Consider the following 14,379-nt stretch of genomic DNA (forward strand, 5'->3'; position numbering starts at 1 on the left):
CAGGTCACTTGACCAGCTAGCTACCCAAATATTTCACTTTGATTTGAACTGATTAGTTGGGAGCAAGCCTCCTAATGTCTGTTTGTCTACAAAACTGCTAATTCAAAATCCTGGTTTGATCCTCTGCATTAAAACTAAGTTCTGAACTAATGGAATGGCCTGTTTATTTCAACTGCAGTGAACTAAGAACACTTTAAGTACACACACAGGGCAGTCCCACAGAAATAAAATGAATAGATTTCTCAAAAACATAGATCTGGGATTCTATTCAGTAGCGCCTGAGGAAAAATCAGATAGAAACTCAGTTCTTTGCTTTTATTCAAGCATGCAACATGAATAGCCGTGTGTTCTCTTACAGGCCTAACGACAGCATTGCGCAGGTAAGGGTGAAGCAGTGATACAGGAGATGCCTAACATATGTAGCTAGGAATAAGTAGCTAGGAAGCCAAGTCATTTTAATAAAAAATACTTTTAACTCTTCAAAATTGATTAAATCTGGCTCATATAAAAAAAAATATGAGACTGAGCTCTGGTTTCATTGACTTAAACTTCGTAAGTATGAGCAGGTAAAAATTTCACACTTTCCCCAGCACTCAAGTTATTTAAATGTGTGGATTCCTTGCTACAAATTTGCCAGTCTTACAGTTTAGAAGGAAAAGGATTTCTTAATCCAAGTAGTACCTGAATACAAAAATCAATCACAATTGAAATGGATACTCCACGGTGCAAAGGTAATAAAATGAACTCCAAGATCATAGAATATGCTTACTATATTCCAGATGACCACAAAGCAATGTAATAACTGCTTTATTGGTTACAACCCATTACAGTTAAATATTGATTCCAAACATGAAACCAGCCATTTTTTATTAAGACAAGGTATTCTTGAAGAGTTTCATAGATCGGAATGGAGAGAGGCTAGTTAAGGAGTCATCTTGTAAACTGGAATCATTTCTGTTTCTTCGGCATCCCAGCTACAAACAGCTCATAAACAGCATAGATTGTTCCTGAAGTGAAAGAAACATGATTAGAAAGTTTAGAGAGATAAACAAGCCAATTTGCTTCAGGTTTGCCCTTATTTTGTAACTTGTTAATTGCAGTCTAGAGGCTGTTGGCTTCTCTAAGAGACATGATTAATATCTGCCATACTTAGTAGAGCTGCGCAAAGCTTCAGTCGCCGATTCAATTCGGAGGAGATTCAGCGGGGCAACCAAATCTCCGAATCCAAACTGAAAATCAGGAGACCCTTTAATCTCTCCAAATTGAATCGGATGCCTCCGAATCAATTTGGAGAGATTTAAGATTTGGCCATAAACATAGCTTGATATGTTTTTTCTAAGTACCTCAAGGTATGAGGCCTGGCTCATGAATGCTGAGATGGTGGGGTGGATGGAGTGTGGGAATCAGAATCGAAATTGGGGATGGTGATCCAAATCAGCAAATTGGATCACTGTCCCCCAGATCTGAATCAAATACAACCCACTTCACACACCCCTAACACTTAGTAGCAAATGTACATTAGTTACAAACAGCTATATTTATTCCTTCTTTTGAGCAATTCATGACAACTTAGAACTCCAAAAATTCCTTTCAGAGTAACAATCCATAACAAAAATAGATTCTATCCAGAAAAGGCTGTAAATACCAGAAGCATCACTCTTTGCAATAAAAGCCACAGTAAACAGCCAGAATACAACCATGTGCTCCCATGCAGACATTTTGCTGCAGCTCTATATATCCCTGCTTAATTAAAAAACCCTCATCTTCCATGTGGGGGAGGGGTGGGGAGGGAACCCTAACCCTGCAAAGTATCCAAGTTCTTCTGTGTATATGCTCAACAGGAAGAGAGTGGTTGTCTATTAACAAAAATTAGAATGAATATAAAAGTTTAGTTTACATTTATTGGAAAGATTCTTAGCCTTGTTATGGCAGACAATTATAGAATCATAGAATCAAAAGATCAGGAGGGACCTGTAAGATCATCAAGTCCACCCCCTGCCTTGGGCAGGAGGTTATTGGGCTCAAACGAGCTCAACGAGGTACTTGTCCATCCTCCTCTTAAACACCTCCAAGGATGGTGACTGCACCACCTCTGCTGGGAGTGTGTTCCAGATACCCTTATGGAAAAGAAGTTTTTCCTAATGTCCAACCTAAATTTTTCCTCAACTAGCTTGTGCCTGTTGGTCCACCGAGGGTGCCTTTCTGAAGAGTTGCTCCAAAAGATCTTGGTATTCACCCGACTTACTTACAGGCAGCTATCAAAGCACCTCTTAGTCTTCTCTTGCTCAGACCGAACAAACCCAGTTCCCAGAGTCTCTCCTCATAGGGCTTATCCTACAGGCCCCTAATCATGTGGGTCGCCCTTCTCTGTACCCTTTCAAGCTTATCTACATCCTTCCTGAAGTGTGGTGCCCAGCACTGGACACAGTACTCCAGCTGTGGCCTCACCAATGCCAAATAGAGGGGGAGGAGCACTTCTCTGGATCTGTTCACAACACACTGGCTGATACACGTCAGAGTTCTATTTGCCCTGCTGGCAACTTCATCGCGCTGTTGGCTCCTATTCATCTTCTGGTCGATTGTCACCCCCAGGTCCCTTTCAGATGCAGTGCCAGCCAGTGGACCACCACTCATCATATAATTATGGTGAAGGTTCTTACTACCCAGATGAAGGACCTGGCACTTGTCCCCTTAAGCACTGCACTTTCCACCCTCTTATCCAAAGTCATTGATGAAGATGTTAAAGAGCATGGGCCCAAGCATGAATCCTTGGGGGACACCACTGGAGATGGCTCTCTAGGATGAGGCCATCCCACCAATTACAACTCTCTGAGATCAGCCTCTCAGCCAAATGGCAACCCACCTCACTGTAGACTGGTCTACGCCACCACCCTCCAGCTTAATTGAAAGGATCTCAGGGGAAACAGTATCAAAGGCCTTGCTGAAGTCTAGAAATGTAGACTCAGTTGAAAGAGCTGCACAAGATTTACAACTGCTATCAAAGACAAACTTAAAATATACATCTTTTAAGAACTAAAACAAATTGCTTAATCAAAATTTAATATTAAGGCTTACCAAAAACTGTAACTGCCATTGTGGTCCTATACAGCAGATGATCCGTTACCCCACCCTTAAGATGTACTGGAAGTCCATCTTCCTCCTAAGAGAAATAAAACCACAGCAGTAGAGTAGTGCACAAAAGCTGTTTTTACATTAAAGCTAGCCATATGTTTGCACAATTTGTAGTTCATGCAATATTAGGTCATTAGTGCCTTAAATTCAATCAATCCTTTACAATTCTATGATTCTATGAGTTAGTTCTCTTTATTTCAGGAAATCTTTCCTAGCCAGTATGCCACATCATAGATTTTTTTTTAAACAATTAGTTATTCAAGACTCAACATAGTCCTTCAAGTTATTTTTGCAACGAAAAGTTGTCTCAACATTTTAACTTGTCTCAATGTTTAGGGCTTAGTGAACAAGTGTTCACCATGGCACCCTTGGGGAAAACTAGGAGTAATGGTCACAAACATCTGGAAGATGGTTTCAGGCTCGTTTCAGGCCCAACATTACAAAAAACTACTTCACAACTAGGGTGTCCATACTGTGACCATTACTCCTAGTTTTCCCCAAGGGTGCCATGGTGAACACTTGTTCACTGAGCCCTAGATGTATGCTTCTGATGTAGCAGTAAGCTGCTACCAAGTCCCCTCTTAGCCTTCTCTTTTTCAGGCTGAAGAGTCCCAGGTCCCTCAGTCTTTCTTCATATGATCAGAGACTTGCACGGCAAGCTATACAAGTGGCCCTTCTCTGGACTTACTCAAGCTTTACTATGTCCTTGTTAAGGTGCAGAGCCCAGAACTGGATGAAGTACTCCAGCTGCAATCTCACCAGTGCTAAGTAGAGCTGACTAGAGCAGGAGAATCACTTCTTTGCAATGGTTTTGCTGGACATACATCAACTGATGCATGTCAGGGTATTCTTGGCCCTGCTGGCTAGAGCATTGCACTGCTTACTCATACTCATACTGTGGTCAATTATTACCCCCAGGTCTGTGATGGCAAGTGATGGGGGATCTTCAGTCCTGCTGCCTGATGAGATGCAGCAGATGCACAAGCATCCATGACATGAGTTTTGCCTGTAAGCAGCTAGGGGTGCAAGGCCCCAGAACACCCCCCTGCATCTATCTCCTTAACAGCTGGCAGGCTTTGTGGCTGCAGCACGGCCTAGCAGCCAGGCCTGCAGTGGTTTCCCACCCCTTCTGCCCCAAGACAGACACAGTTGCACAGGCACCCATGACATGAGTTTTGCCTGCCTGTGAGCAGAGGTGCAGGGCCCCAGAACCCCTGTACCTATCTAATTGACAGCTGGCAGGCTTCATGGCCTCAGCAGGGGCTAGCAGGCCTGCAGCTTTCACCATGCTGCACCGTAACACAAAGGGTCACCCATGTCATGAGTTCTGCTTGTCCGCAGCTTGAGGTGCAGTTTCCCCAAAACCCCTGCACCTATCTCCTTGAAACTTGGCAAGCTTTGTGACATCCACAGGGGCTAGGATACCTGCAGTTTTGACCTCAATGTGGCTTAACACATACATGTAACATGAGTTTCTCTCTCAAGACTTTGGCGTGCAGTTTCTCTGAATCCCTTGCACCTATCTTCTTGAAACCTGGCACACTTTATGCCCTCAGAAGGGGCTACCATGTCCGCAAGTTTTAACCAAATCTGGCCAAAAATTACAATATTATAGGCTGTTTCAACCTTCCCTATTATAGCCAATGGGCAAAACATAGAAACAGTGTTGAAATGGTGAAACGTTTCGACTTGCCTCATTTTGCTTCGAGGCTGTTTCGACCATATATGTTTCGACCTTGAAACAGGTCGAAACAAAAATTGTTGCAAAATTTCACACAGGCCTAGTAATAATGTCACAAGTTTGAATGTACATTCAATACCTGAAAAAGCTTCTGCTTCTCTGGTACTCTATTTTTAAACTGCCTGCATGAAGTAGTATTTATGGTCCTCTGGGAAGTCTGCCGGAGAGTCTAAAACAAGAAATGTATAGTTTTAGAAGAGTATGCTTTTAGCAAGATATTCGAGATATATTAAGTTTGAAGTAAAAGTACTTCTATTAATACTTAAAACTTTAGAAGCTAATTTATGCCTTTCACATAAAACTAGAACATGCTGCAGGGGGGCTCCACTTCCAAAAATGTAGAAATGGTTACAGAATGACACCAGTGTTTGTCAACTGAAGGCACATTTCTTGAGTTTCTTCCACACATGCACACCCCGCCCCCCACTGAGTCCATCCAGCTGTTGCTTTTACTGGTTTAAAAAGGGTAAAACATCATTATTTCTTTCAATTCATCAAGAAGTCAGCACTGTGTTACCTGTCAGCTCCATGTTCTTGGGGAACCCTGACACAGACTGTCTGACTCACAAAGATTCACCCTCCCCCAACCTAAACAGAAAACCTGAAGCAGAGACTGCAGTAAATTCTGGGATCAGAGAAGCAGGGGAGCACTGCATGATGGGGAAGCTGTGTTCCAAATGCTAATCGACCCTTACACCCAGCTCAGCATTTATCAGACCAGTTCTAATCTGGATTTACAAAGGACTTTCCCCCCGTGCCACACACACACACACACACACACACACACACCTCTCTAAGCAAAAGTAAGTTTAATAGGCATCTCGGGCCATACATTCCCCGGTCCCACTATGAGACGCCTATGTAAACTTAATTGGCTAAAACTTGGTTGCCAGGTTAGGGAATGCTGAGGCAATAGACTGAGTCAGATGGGGTATGGGCAACATTTGAACAATGGCACAGGGTTCATCACAGCGTCCACCCCGTTGGAGCCCTGATCACAAGTGTTGTCATACTTTTCCTGAGATGACTGGTGGAAGTCCTCTCTCCACAGCAGGTTATGAACACTCCAATAATTGCCTTAAGTCTGTTAAAAGACTATAGTAAGATCTAAAAAGTCATGCTAAGCTGAGGCTTGTTCACAGCAAGCAAAAATCCAAAAACCCCTTGTCAATAAAAAGGGTGTTTCTGAAAACGCCAAGAGAAATATCTGCTATCCATAAAAATGTCAAAACAATTTGATTTACAGCATTGACAATGCTTGAAAGAAACTAAACTGAGGGTATAAAAATCTGTAAAAGCAGCAGCAGTAGGGGTGCTTACACCACTCGCTTTCTTCTGGAGAGGCTGCAGGAGGAAGATAATCTCCCTTCAAGGATCGTACTGAAAACTTTAACCTGTCAGCTCTGCAACCCGAATGCCTTGGACTGGTGAGATCCCAGCTCTCTCTCTTTTCTCTTCTCTCCCTCTAAGCATAGATTTCTGAACTTGAACTGTATTAGTTAAGCATGAGCTAAGTTTCCCCAAATACTTAGTGAAACCAGGGTATACTGTGACTGTTTGTGTTTGTTTTTCCTTTGCTTGTCTATCACTACTAGTGTCAATATATATTTCATCTACTTAGCAATAAATAACTTTTATAGTCAAACTGGTGGTAACTGGGTATATTTCACCTTCTTTACTTCTCTTTCCTCACTTGCTCTGTAGCAAAGCCCCTCTTACCTAAGCTAAAGATCCTTGTGAAGCCCAGAAATACTGTGGGGTCTGCTCATCAAGAGACTTAAAGATTGGGACATGCTGAGTTCGAAACACATAAGGAGATCAGCTTGTACAGGCCGACTGACCCAGTTTGACTCAGTCGTGCCCTAATGAACTGAATGCTAGCCCATGAGGGTATCATCTGGACACCCAGCCGGATTCAGAGGTATTCTGTTTAACTGTGTGCTTGTGTCTGACTGTGGTTATTGTTGCTCTGATGAACTGATTCTTGGCATATGAGGGTGTCAGCCTGTCCATGCTGATCAACCCGGCCAGGTCAGGCGTGTCACATTAATCTGTGCGTGACTGATTTGGGGACTGGAGGAACCCAGCCCCACTGAACTGAGTCCTGCGAGATAGCTCCACTGGGGGGGTGAGGGCTTGCAGAAGGGAGAGATACAGCTCTGTATAGAAACACAAGTAACACAGGCAGCACATTGATAGAATTACCAAGACCTTAGTCCTAATAAATGAGCACACCCCAAAGTAGCGGGCAAATCTGGTAACAACTGTCATCTTCACATCCTACACAGGTCTGACTAGCTGAGTCTTCATCTGCTCAGCCTTAAATTCTGTGCAAACCTTGTGTCACAATTCATCATAAAGGTAAACAAGCTGTGCTACACATGCAATTGCTTTCATTCTGTTCCAAGTCATAAAGTGGCTACACAAGCCTAGGATCTCACTATATTACCTGTGCTAACAACAAATTTTATATTATAGCTCTTCCTTGACAGTTTTTCCTTGACTCTAGGCTTAAAAGAAAAACCAACAAAACCTGCTGTGCCTGATATTTGAATGGGCTACTCAGCTGCTACGAGTCTGACAACAAGGTACCGGGTAACGTGGGACCCCTTGCAACACATGCGAGGAAATTTGGTCATCACACCAAACAACAAAGCTAACCTATTTAATGACTTCTTTGCCTCCATTTTCCTGAGCAGGGACCAGATCAGCCCCCCCACCAGGGCCCCCTCAGACCCCAGGGGAGGTGCACCTAGGCCATGGGACAGGGAGGATGTAGTCAGGGAACTTCTGGAGGGACTGGATGTATTTAAATCAGCTGGTCTGGACGATCTCCACCCCAGAGTGCTGAGGGGATTAGCTGAGGTCATTGTGGGACCCCTGGCATGGCTTTATGAGCACTCGTGGTGCTCTGGAACCAACTTCCAAGCAAAGTGGGGCTCGCTCCTACCCTGGGGTTTTTAAGATAAGGCTAGACAATCACCTTGCTGGGGTCGCTTGACCCCAGTACTCTTTCCTGCCACAACAGGGGGTTGGACTTGATGATCTGCTCAGGTCCCTTCCAACCCTACTAACTATGAAACAGACCACAAAAAACACAGCTGATTCTTATACATGACATGCATACAACAGGCTCAGCGGCACACTACAGTCTCCAAGCACTCCCAGACAGTGGCTGTGTGGAGGACAAAAAAAAAATCATGGACTAAATATAGACACCGGATTTATGGCACGTTATAACCTGCCTGCCAGCTGGTAACCCCAGGTAACCCTCTACAAGTTACCAGCTCCATTCAATCACCAGGTCACCGTCCCCCTCCCCTGGCACGGCCCCACCCTCCTGCCCCTTCCAGGGGAGCACGACACAACAGTGGACTCTCCCTGTGCCTGAAGAAGGCCGTATGTGCCAAAAGCTGGCAAGGAACAGTTTTTCCAGCCATCCAGTTGGTCTCATAAAAGATACCGCACCTGCTCAAAGCCCCGGTTCTGCCCGCGTCCTTAGACCCACACGGTCACAGCCAGCCCCGGTGCAGCGCTCCCCCCACACCCCGAGAGCCGGCCCTTCCCCGCGCAGGGAACTGCGCCATGAGCGCAGCGTCTGCGGGGCGCCGCCCGCCCGCCCGCTTCCTCCTTGGGGCCCAGGGCAGCGCCTCGGGCCAGAGCTAGAAGCGGAGCCGGGCGGGCAGAGGCAGAGCCCGGAAGGCCCCAGCGGCACCAGACCCCGGGATCGGGCCCGAGGAGACGGCGTTAGATGTGGCCCCGAGCGGGGGAGGGGGGGAAGCCGACCCAGCCGTGCTCACCAGCAGACTCCGCAGCATCTTGGCCCCTTGCAACATCCCGCCCGCTCTGCAGCAAGGACAACGGAAGCGGAAGAGCCGCTTTACAGGAAGACGCGTCCTACTACAGAGAGGAAGGGGGGGTGGCCCCGCCCCCCCGCGCTGAGCTCGGGGGTGGGCCGGTGACACCGGAGGCGCTGGGGGCTGCCGGCTTCCGCTCTCCCTCGCAGCCCCCCGCAGGGCCCTGCTTGAGAAGCGCTGCCACCGCCTGCGAGCCTGCGCTCTCCTGAACTTGGCCTCAGTTCACTGCGGACGAGGATCCGGCAGCCATCGCAGTGCTGCTGGCTCCCTCGTATTTGCTGAGGAGGCCGACTCTTAAGGTCTGGCTCCTTCCTGAGGCATCTGAAACCTGCCGAGGCAACGTACTTGGGTGTCATTGCCTATCCAAAGCCGCCCTTGCGTTAGAAGGGTGTCCACAGCTTCACTTGTGGAGCCGCCAGAGGGCCACCAGCACCACTCCGAATAAGAGCTCGTTCCTCCTTTGGGATTGGTGTCGGAGTGTTTTATGGAGAAATGAAAGAAATGTTTGAGAGAAAGCAGCGCAGTGCTAGTCAAATGATAGGCAGCCAAAGCCCCTGCCACTGAAGCCCCATATCTGTGGGTTGGATCCAACATTCCCAGGTCAGATCCAGCCCATGGACTGTAGGTTGCTTTAGATCCTCTAAATTTCCTCTTCACCGCTGCAAAAACTAAGGGCTTCTCCCTTTCTGCTGATTCTGGGCATGTCTAAGCCTTACAGCACAAACGAAGCCTGCAACTCCAGCTCACTTTTCCATGTTATACCTTTCCAGTGCTGGGGGGCGTAAGTGCTTGGAGCTGGATGGATTTAAGGACCCCTGTACACGGAAAGCAGATCCCGCAAGGCTATGCACCACGCTGCAGACACTGACGCCGCTTCTGGCCCAGAGATCATGTGCAGAGCAGATTGAGTGCTTCACCACCTGGTACAATTTGTCTTGCCATGGAGATACGCTCTAAAGATTTAAGAAGCCACATCGAAAATGTTTACAAATGTATTTTGGAGATGAGTATAGCATAGCTGTATCCAAGCTGCCTTTAATCCCTGTGAGGAGCAGGGTAAATCAACTCACCTGAAAGTCCACATTGCTACAGCTAGACTGTACAGTATTTTGGATCTGGGTATAGCACTGCTGTATAGCACAGCTTAGGGGCCTTTATCCTTTTTGGGTCAGTGTACCTCTGGCCACCGGATATACTGTGGGGACGGGGAGGGGTGCGTACAGCCACCAGGGATATACTGCTCTGTGTCTGGCTGCACGGGGTACACTGGCCCAAAAAGTTTGAAAAGCCCTGAGCTATGCTATACAGCAGTGGCAGTACAGGATCATGTATGGTGATGCTCCATCTTCATCTGCCCACACATACCCCCTAGGGCCTTCTTGAGTACCCTTGGGGGTACACATACCCCCAGTTGACAATCTCTGGCATAGCTGTATCCAAGCTATCTTTAATCCCTATGAGGGAGGAGCAAGATAAATCAACTTGTGAAGTCCACATTGCTACAGCCATATTGTTGTCAGCATCCACCAGGGTAGATGTAACCTTTGAATCAGGGGTAGGAAACCTTTTTTACCTGCAGACTGGAATGACTGAACACTCACCTATGATTCGGAGATCCTGGTTCAACTTCCTCCTCCCAGATGAATGCTCTAGTCATCAGGCTATATGTTATTTTGGGAATAAGATTACATCTTTCTCATTGAACATTTTCTCCTTCACCGGGAATAATTAAATATTCAATGGAACCAAGGATCTGGCTCCAAACTTACAAGTGCATATTGCTTATAGCAGTGGTTCTCAACCTTTTTGTACCAGGACGAATTTGTAAACATTGATGGCCAGTCCCAACCCAGTGCCCCTCACTCCCAACCTGCTGCCCCCTGCCCCCAGCCCCCTATAGTGTGGGGTAGGGGGTGCATGTTTGGGGCTGGGGGGAACCGAACAGATCCTTGCAGGCTGGAACGCTGACTGTCTGCAAGGGAAAAGCCATGGTTTCTAACATTTTTCTCCTTCAAAGGAAAACCCATTTTTAAAGTTTGTTTACGACCCTTTCATATATTCTTATATATTCATATATTCTTGCGTCCCACATATCGAGAAACACTGACTTAGAGAATGTGGCTTCACTTTAATCTCATTATCATAGACCCCAGTGCACAAGACTGGTACAAATCCCTTAACTTCCTTTTCAGATGTACAACACTTTCTACTACTACTATTATTTTCATAGATTTCATAGCCATTTGGGCTGGAAGGGACCTCGAAGATCATCAAGTCCAGCCCTCTGCCTCAGGGGCAGGAAGTTCACTAGGGTCAAAGGACCCCAGCAAGATAAGCATCCAGGCATTTCTTGAATAAGTCCAGAGTACCTGCCTGCACCACATCTGGACAGAGTCTATTCTAGGTCTTGGGGGCTCGGACAGTTAAGATATTTTTTCTTATGTCCCTCTTAAAACAGTCTTGTAGGAGGTTATGACTGTTGGTCCTTGTTTTTCCTTGGGACGCTCTGGTGAATAGATGTTCTCTCAGATCCTGATGTACACCCCTTGTGTACTTATAGGCAGCCACCAGGTCCCTCCTGAGCCTGTGCTTTTCCAGACTGAAGAGTCCCATGGCTCTCAGCCTCTCTTCTTAAGGCCTATTCTCTTGCCCTCTGATCATGTGTGGGTCTCCTCTGGACTCTCGAGCTTCTCGACGTCCTTGAATTGCAGAGCCCAGAATTGGATGCAGTACTCCAGGGCCAAGGCCAAGGACAGCGGGAGGATGACATCCTGAGGTTTACTTGAGAAGCATCTATATGTGCAAGCCAGGGTTTTGTTTGCTTTACCAGCTGCGACATTGCATTGGTGGTTTATGTTCACCTCGTAGTCAATCATGAACCCCAAGTATTTCAGCAATGGTACTAGCAAGCGTAGCACTGCCGAGCCTATAAGTAGGCTGCAGGTTCCACAGTGGTATTAGGTAGAATGTTAATTCTTCTCAACCCAAAGTTGGGCATGCAAGACGATATCAGAACTCATCCTGCTGACCCTTGACAACAGCATGCACCAGGGCTAAAAACTTGGATCCTAAGGCACAGGAAGAGACAGAACATGGCAAGGAAGGAGGTGGCCACTCCCCTGCTGCCACCATTTTTGGATCTGTAGGGCATCCTGCAGGCCAAGTGCAATAGATCCACCACATTTGGCCTGCGGGCCAGAGGTTGAGCAGCCTTGGTGTATACCTTTTCTGCAACCACAAAGAGTGCAACACATACAGCCCTTTCTTCTTGTGAATCCAAGAGGTACTATATTTTTTCTTTAAATGAGTTTGCCGTGATTCACCTTGGGATGTATTTTGTTGTCCTCTTGGTTAATACTGCCTGCTTTTGCAGCCCCTGAGCCATTTAGGACTGAATGTCATTAGAATCATAGAATTAATGAGTCAGAAGGGACCTAGACAGATCATCTAGTCTGACACCCTGCCATGGGCAGGAAGGAGCACTAGGGGTGGGAGGGTCATAAGACCCCAGCCAGGTGCCTATCCAGTCTCCTCTTGAAGATTTCCAGGGAAGGTGAGAGCACCACCTCTCTGGGAAGCCTATTCCAGGCTCTGGCCACACACCTCAAAGCATCTGCCATAATGTGGCTAGATGCACATGTACATCACTAGGGAAGTGTCCACCTAATTTCTGTGAGCAACAGAATGCATTACATGTTAACATGATAACTGCACAATTCTCAGCAGAGCATGGTTGCTATTACAGAAGGACATCACCACATTTAGCACCTTTGTTAGCAATGTAGGGAGCCGTTCAGTCCATCACCAAGTTCAGTCTCATGTTACAAGCAACCAATTCCTTTCAAAACAGGGTGGAAAGGTTTAATGGCACAACAGGACCTGACCCCTGATCTCAACAATTGCACCTCCTGCCATGCAACACGCAATTGTTGGGTTTGGGGATCAGCTCCTAGTTGGACAACCTGCAGCAAGAAGCCCTGGGCATGGGTTCATAAAGTGTCAGCTGGGGGAGTCAACAGACTCTTCCCTACACCTGGAAGCTACAAACCCACAGGTTTCTACACTGTGACCCCAGGATCAACAAGCCTCTGCATCTCCAGCAGGAGCTATGGAGCAAGGCACTTTAGTATGCCAGGTAACAGGGAGTTGGCATTTTGAAGTGCCTTGAAAGGGTAAGGCAAGAAAGGCTGCAGGACACAGAAGTTGCCTTGTTCCTTCAGGGGGAGCCCTTCAGCTTCCCCTTGCAACCAACTTCCTTGACAGCCCATTTTTGGCATCAATGCACATTAATAGTACCTTGAATGTTAATGTATGCTGGGGCCACAAATCGAACTGTTGCAGGACAAAAGCCAAAAATAAAAATAGCCATGGACATTTAGTCATTTTCCTTTGGAGACTGCCCCTCTCAGAGCCCAGGTGTGCACAAAAGGCTAGGGGATGGAGCAACAAAGTTTAGACCTCTGATAGCTTATTTTCTTTTTCACTATAAAACTGGCATATTTGTCACATGAAGCATAGATCCCCTGGCTTTGACTAAAAACTGGGGCTACTACAAAAAAGACTGCAGATCTTCTATTTGATCTTCATCCATTCTGAATTAATACAGAAGCTCAAGGAGTTTCTAAGGAGACTTGTGGGCATCCTGAAAGAGAAAAAATAAAGTCTAATGACAGGGGCCCAGCTTTTCTAAAGCATCTACACAAACATATTGAAGAGCATCCCACATGCAGGAAAGGGCAGAATTCAAATCTAACAGCTGTACACCTCAGGTCTTCATAACTTAAATGGATACCAAAGCATACTTTGAACAGTATTCCACCACACTATGTAGGGGGACACACACAAAGGGCAGAAGAGGGATGTGTGTTTGTGCAATCCTATCCCTGTAAAAGATATGAAGTTCCCAAGCAGCTTGTGCACGTGTAGGTTTATGTCAGTGAATCTCAACACAGGAATGGGAGCACAAAATCTACTCCTTAAACTGGACATGAGTTTATGCAGCCTCACTAATAGCAGGTGTAGTCTGAATGCCTCTTACAGTACAGCCGAGCTCCCAGTCCTGAGCTCTTCCCATTTATTTAAAAAAAAAAAAAAAATTGTTATAAACTTTCCTCTCATCTCCCGTTACTTTTCTTGCAAGATTCTCATGTCCTTTCACATTTTCTTCATATTTTTCTTCATATTTTTGTGGCCATGTGGAAGTTCACTCATAAAAAAGTGCATTAATGTATACACACAATTACTCAGGGGTCATAAAAGCTTCTCTTATCTCATTACTCATACTGCACTTGTGAGCCTTTTTCTTTAAAATGTTTCCAAAATGCTGACTGTCTTTAGTTAGAACCTTGAAGACATGAGCTTCAGATTATTCCCACACACTATTAACTTGCAAAAATAACCATTTTCTGTTATAGGTGGCCAGAAGAGATATCCACATTGAAAATTCATGGACAGATACTTTCTCTTGCATACATAATAAAATATTTATACTTACAAATTCTAATCAAAGATACACAGTTATGTCTACACAGAGAAAGCCTATTGTATATAGCTAAACCAAATTTCTCTTCTGAGGAAAACAATGGAATACAGGGGTGGGAAACACAGCAAAGATAAAAGCAGATCTCAAGCCAGGCAAAATAATTTTTT

At 45.8% G+C, this 14,379-nt stretch overlaps 1 protein-coding gene across 1 annotated transcript; it reads right to left on the minus strand.

Moving 5' to 3' along the window:
- Positions 1-791: 791 nt before the first annotated feature.
- On the minus strand, positions 792-8,830 carry COX7A2 (cytochrome c oxidase subunit 7A2). Its single transcript, XM_090035038.1, has 4 exons — positions 8,674-8,830; positions 4,953-5,042; positions 3,076-3,160; positions 792-1,007 (listed from the first exon to the last, which is right to left on the minus strand). Exons 1-4 carry the CDS (start codon positions 8,707-8,709, stop codon positions 949-951), a joined length of 270 nt encoding a protein of 89 aa, XP_089891164.1. The 5' UTR covers positions 8,710-8,830; the 3' UTR covers positions 792-948.
- Between the last annotated feature and the right edge of the window lie 5,549 nt (positions 8,831-14,379).

This window comes from Crocodylus siamensis, chromosome 1 (assembly GCF_052110815.1).
Source record: "Crocodylus siamensis isolate JL-2025a chromosome 1, ASM5211081v1, whole genome shotgun sequence".
In the NCBI taxonomy this organism is placed as follows: Eukaryota; Metazoa; Chordata; order Crocodylia; family Crocodylidae; genus Crocodylus; species Crocodylus siamensis.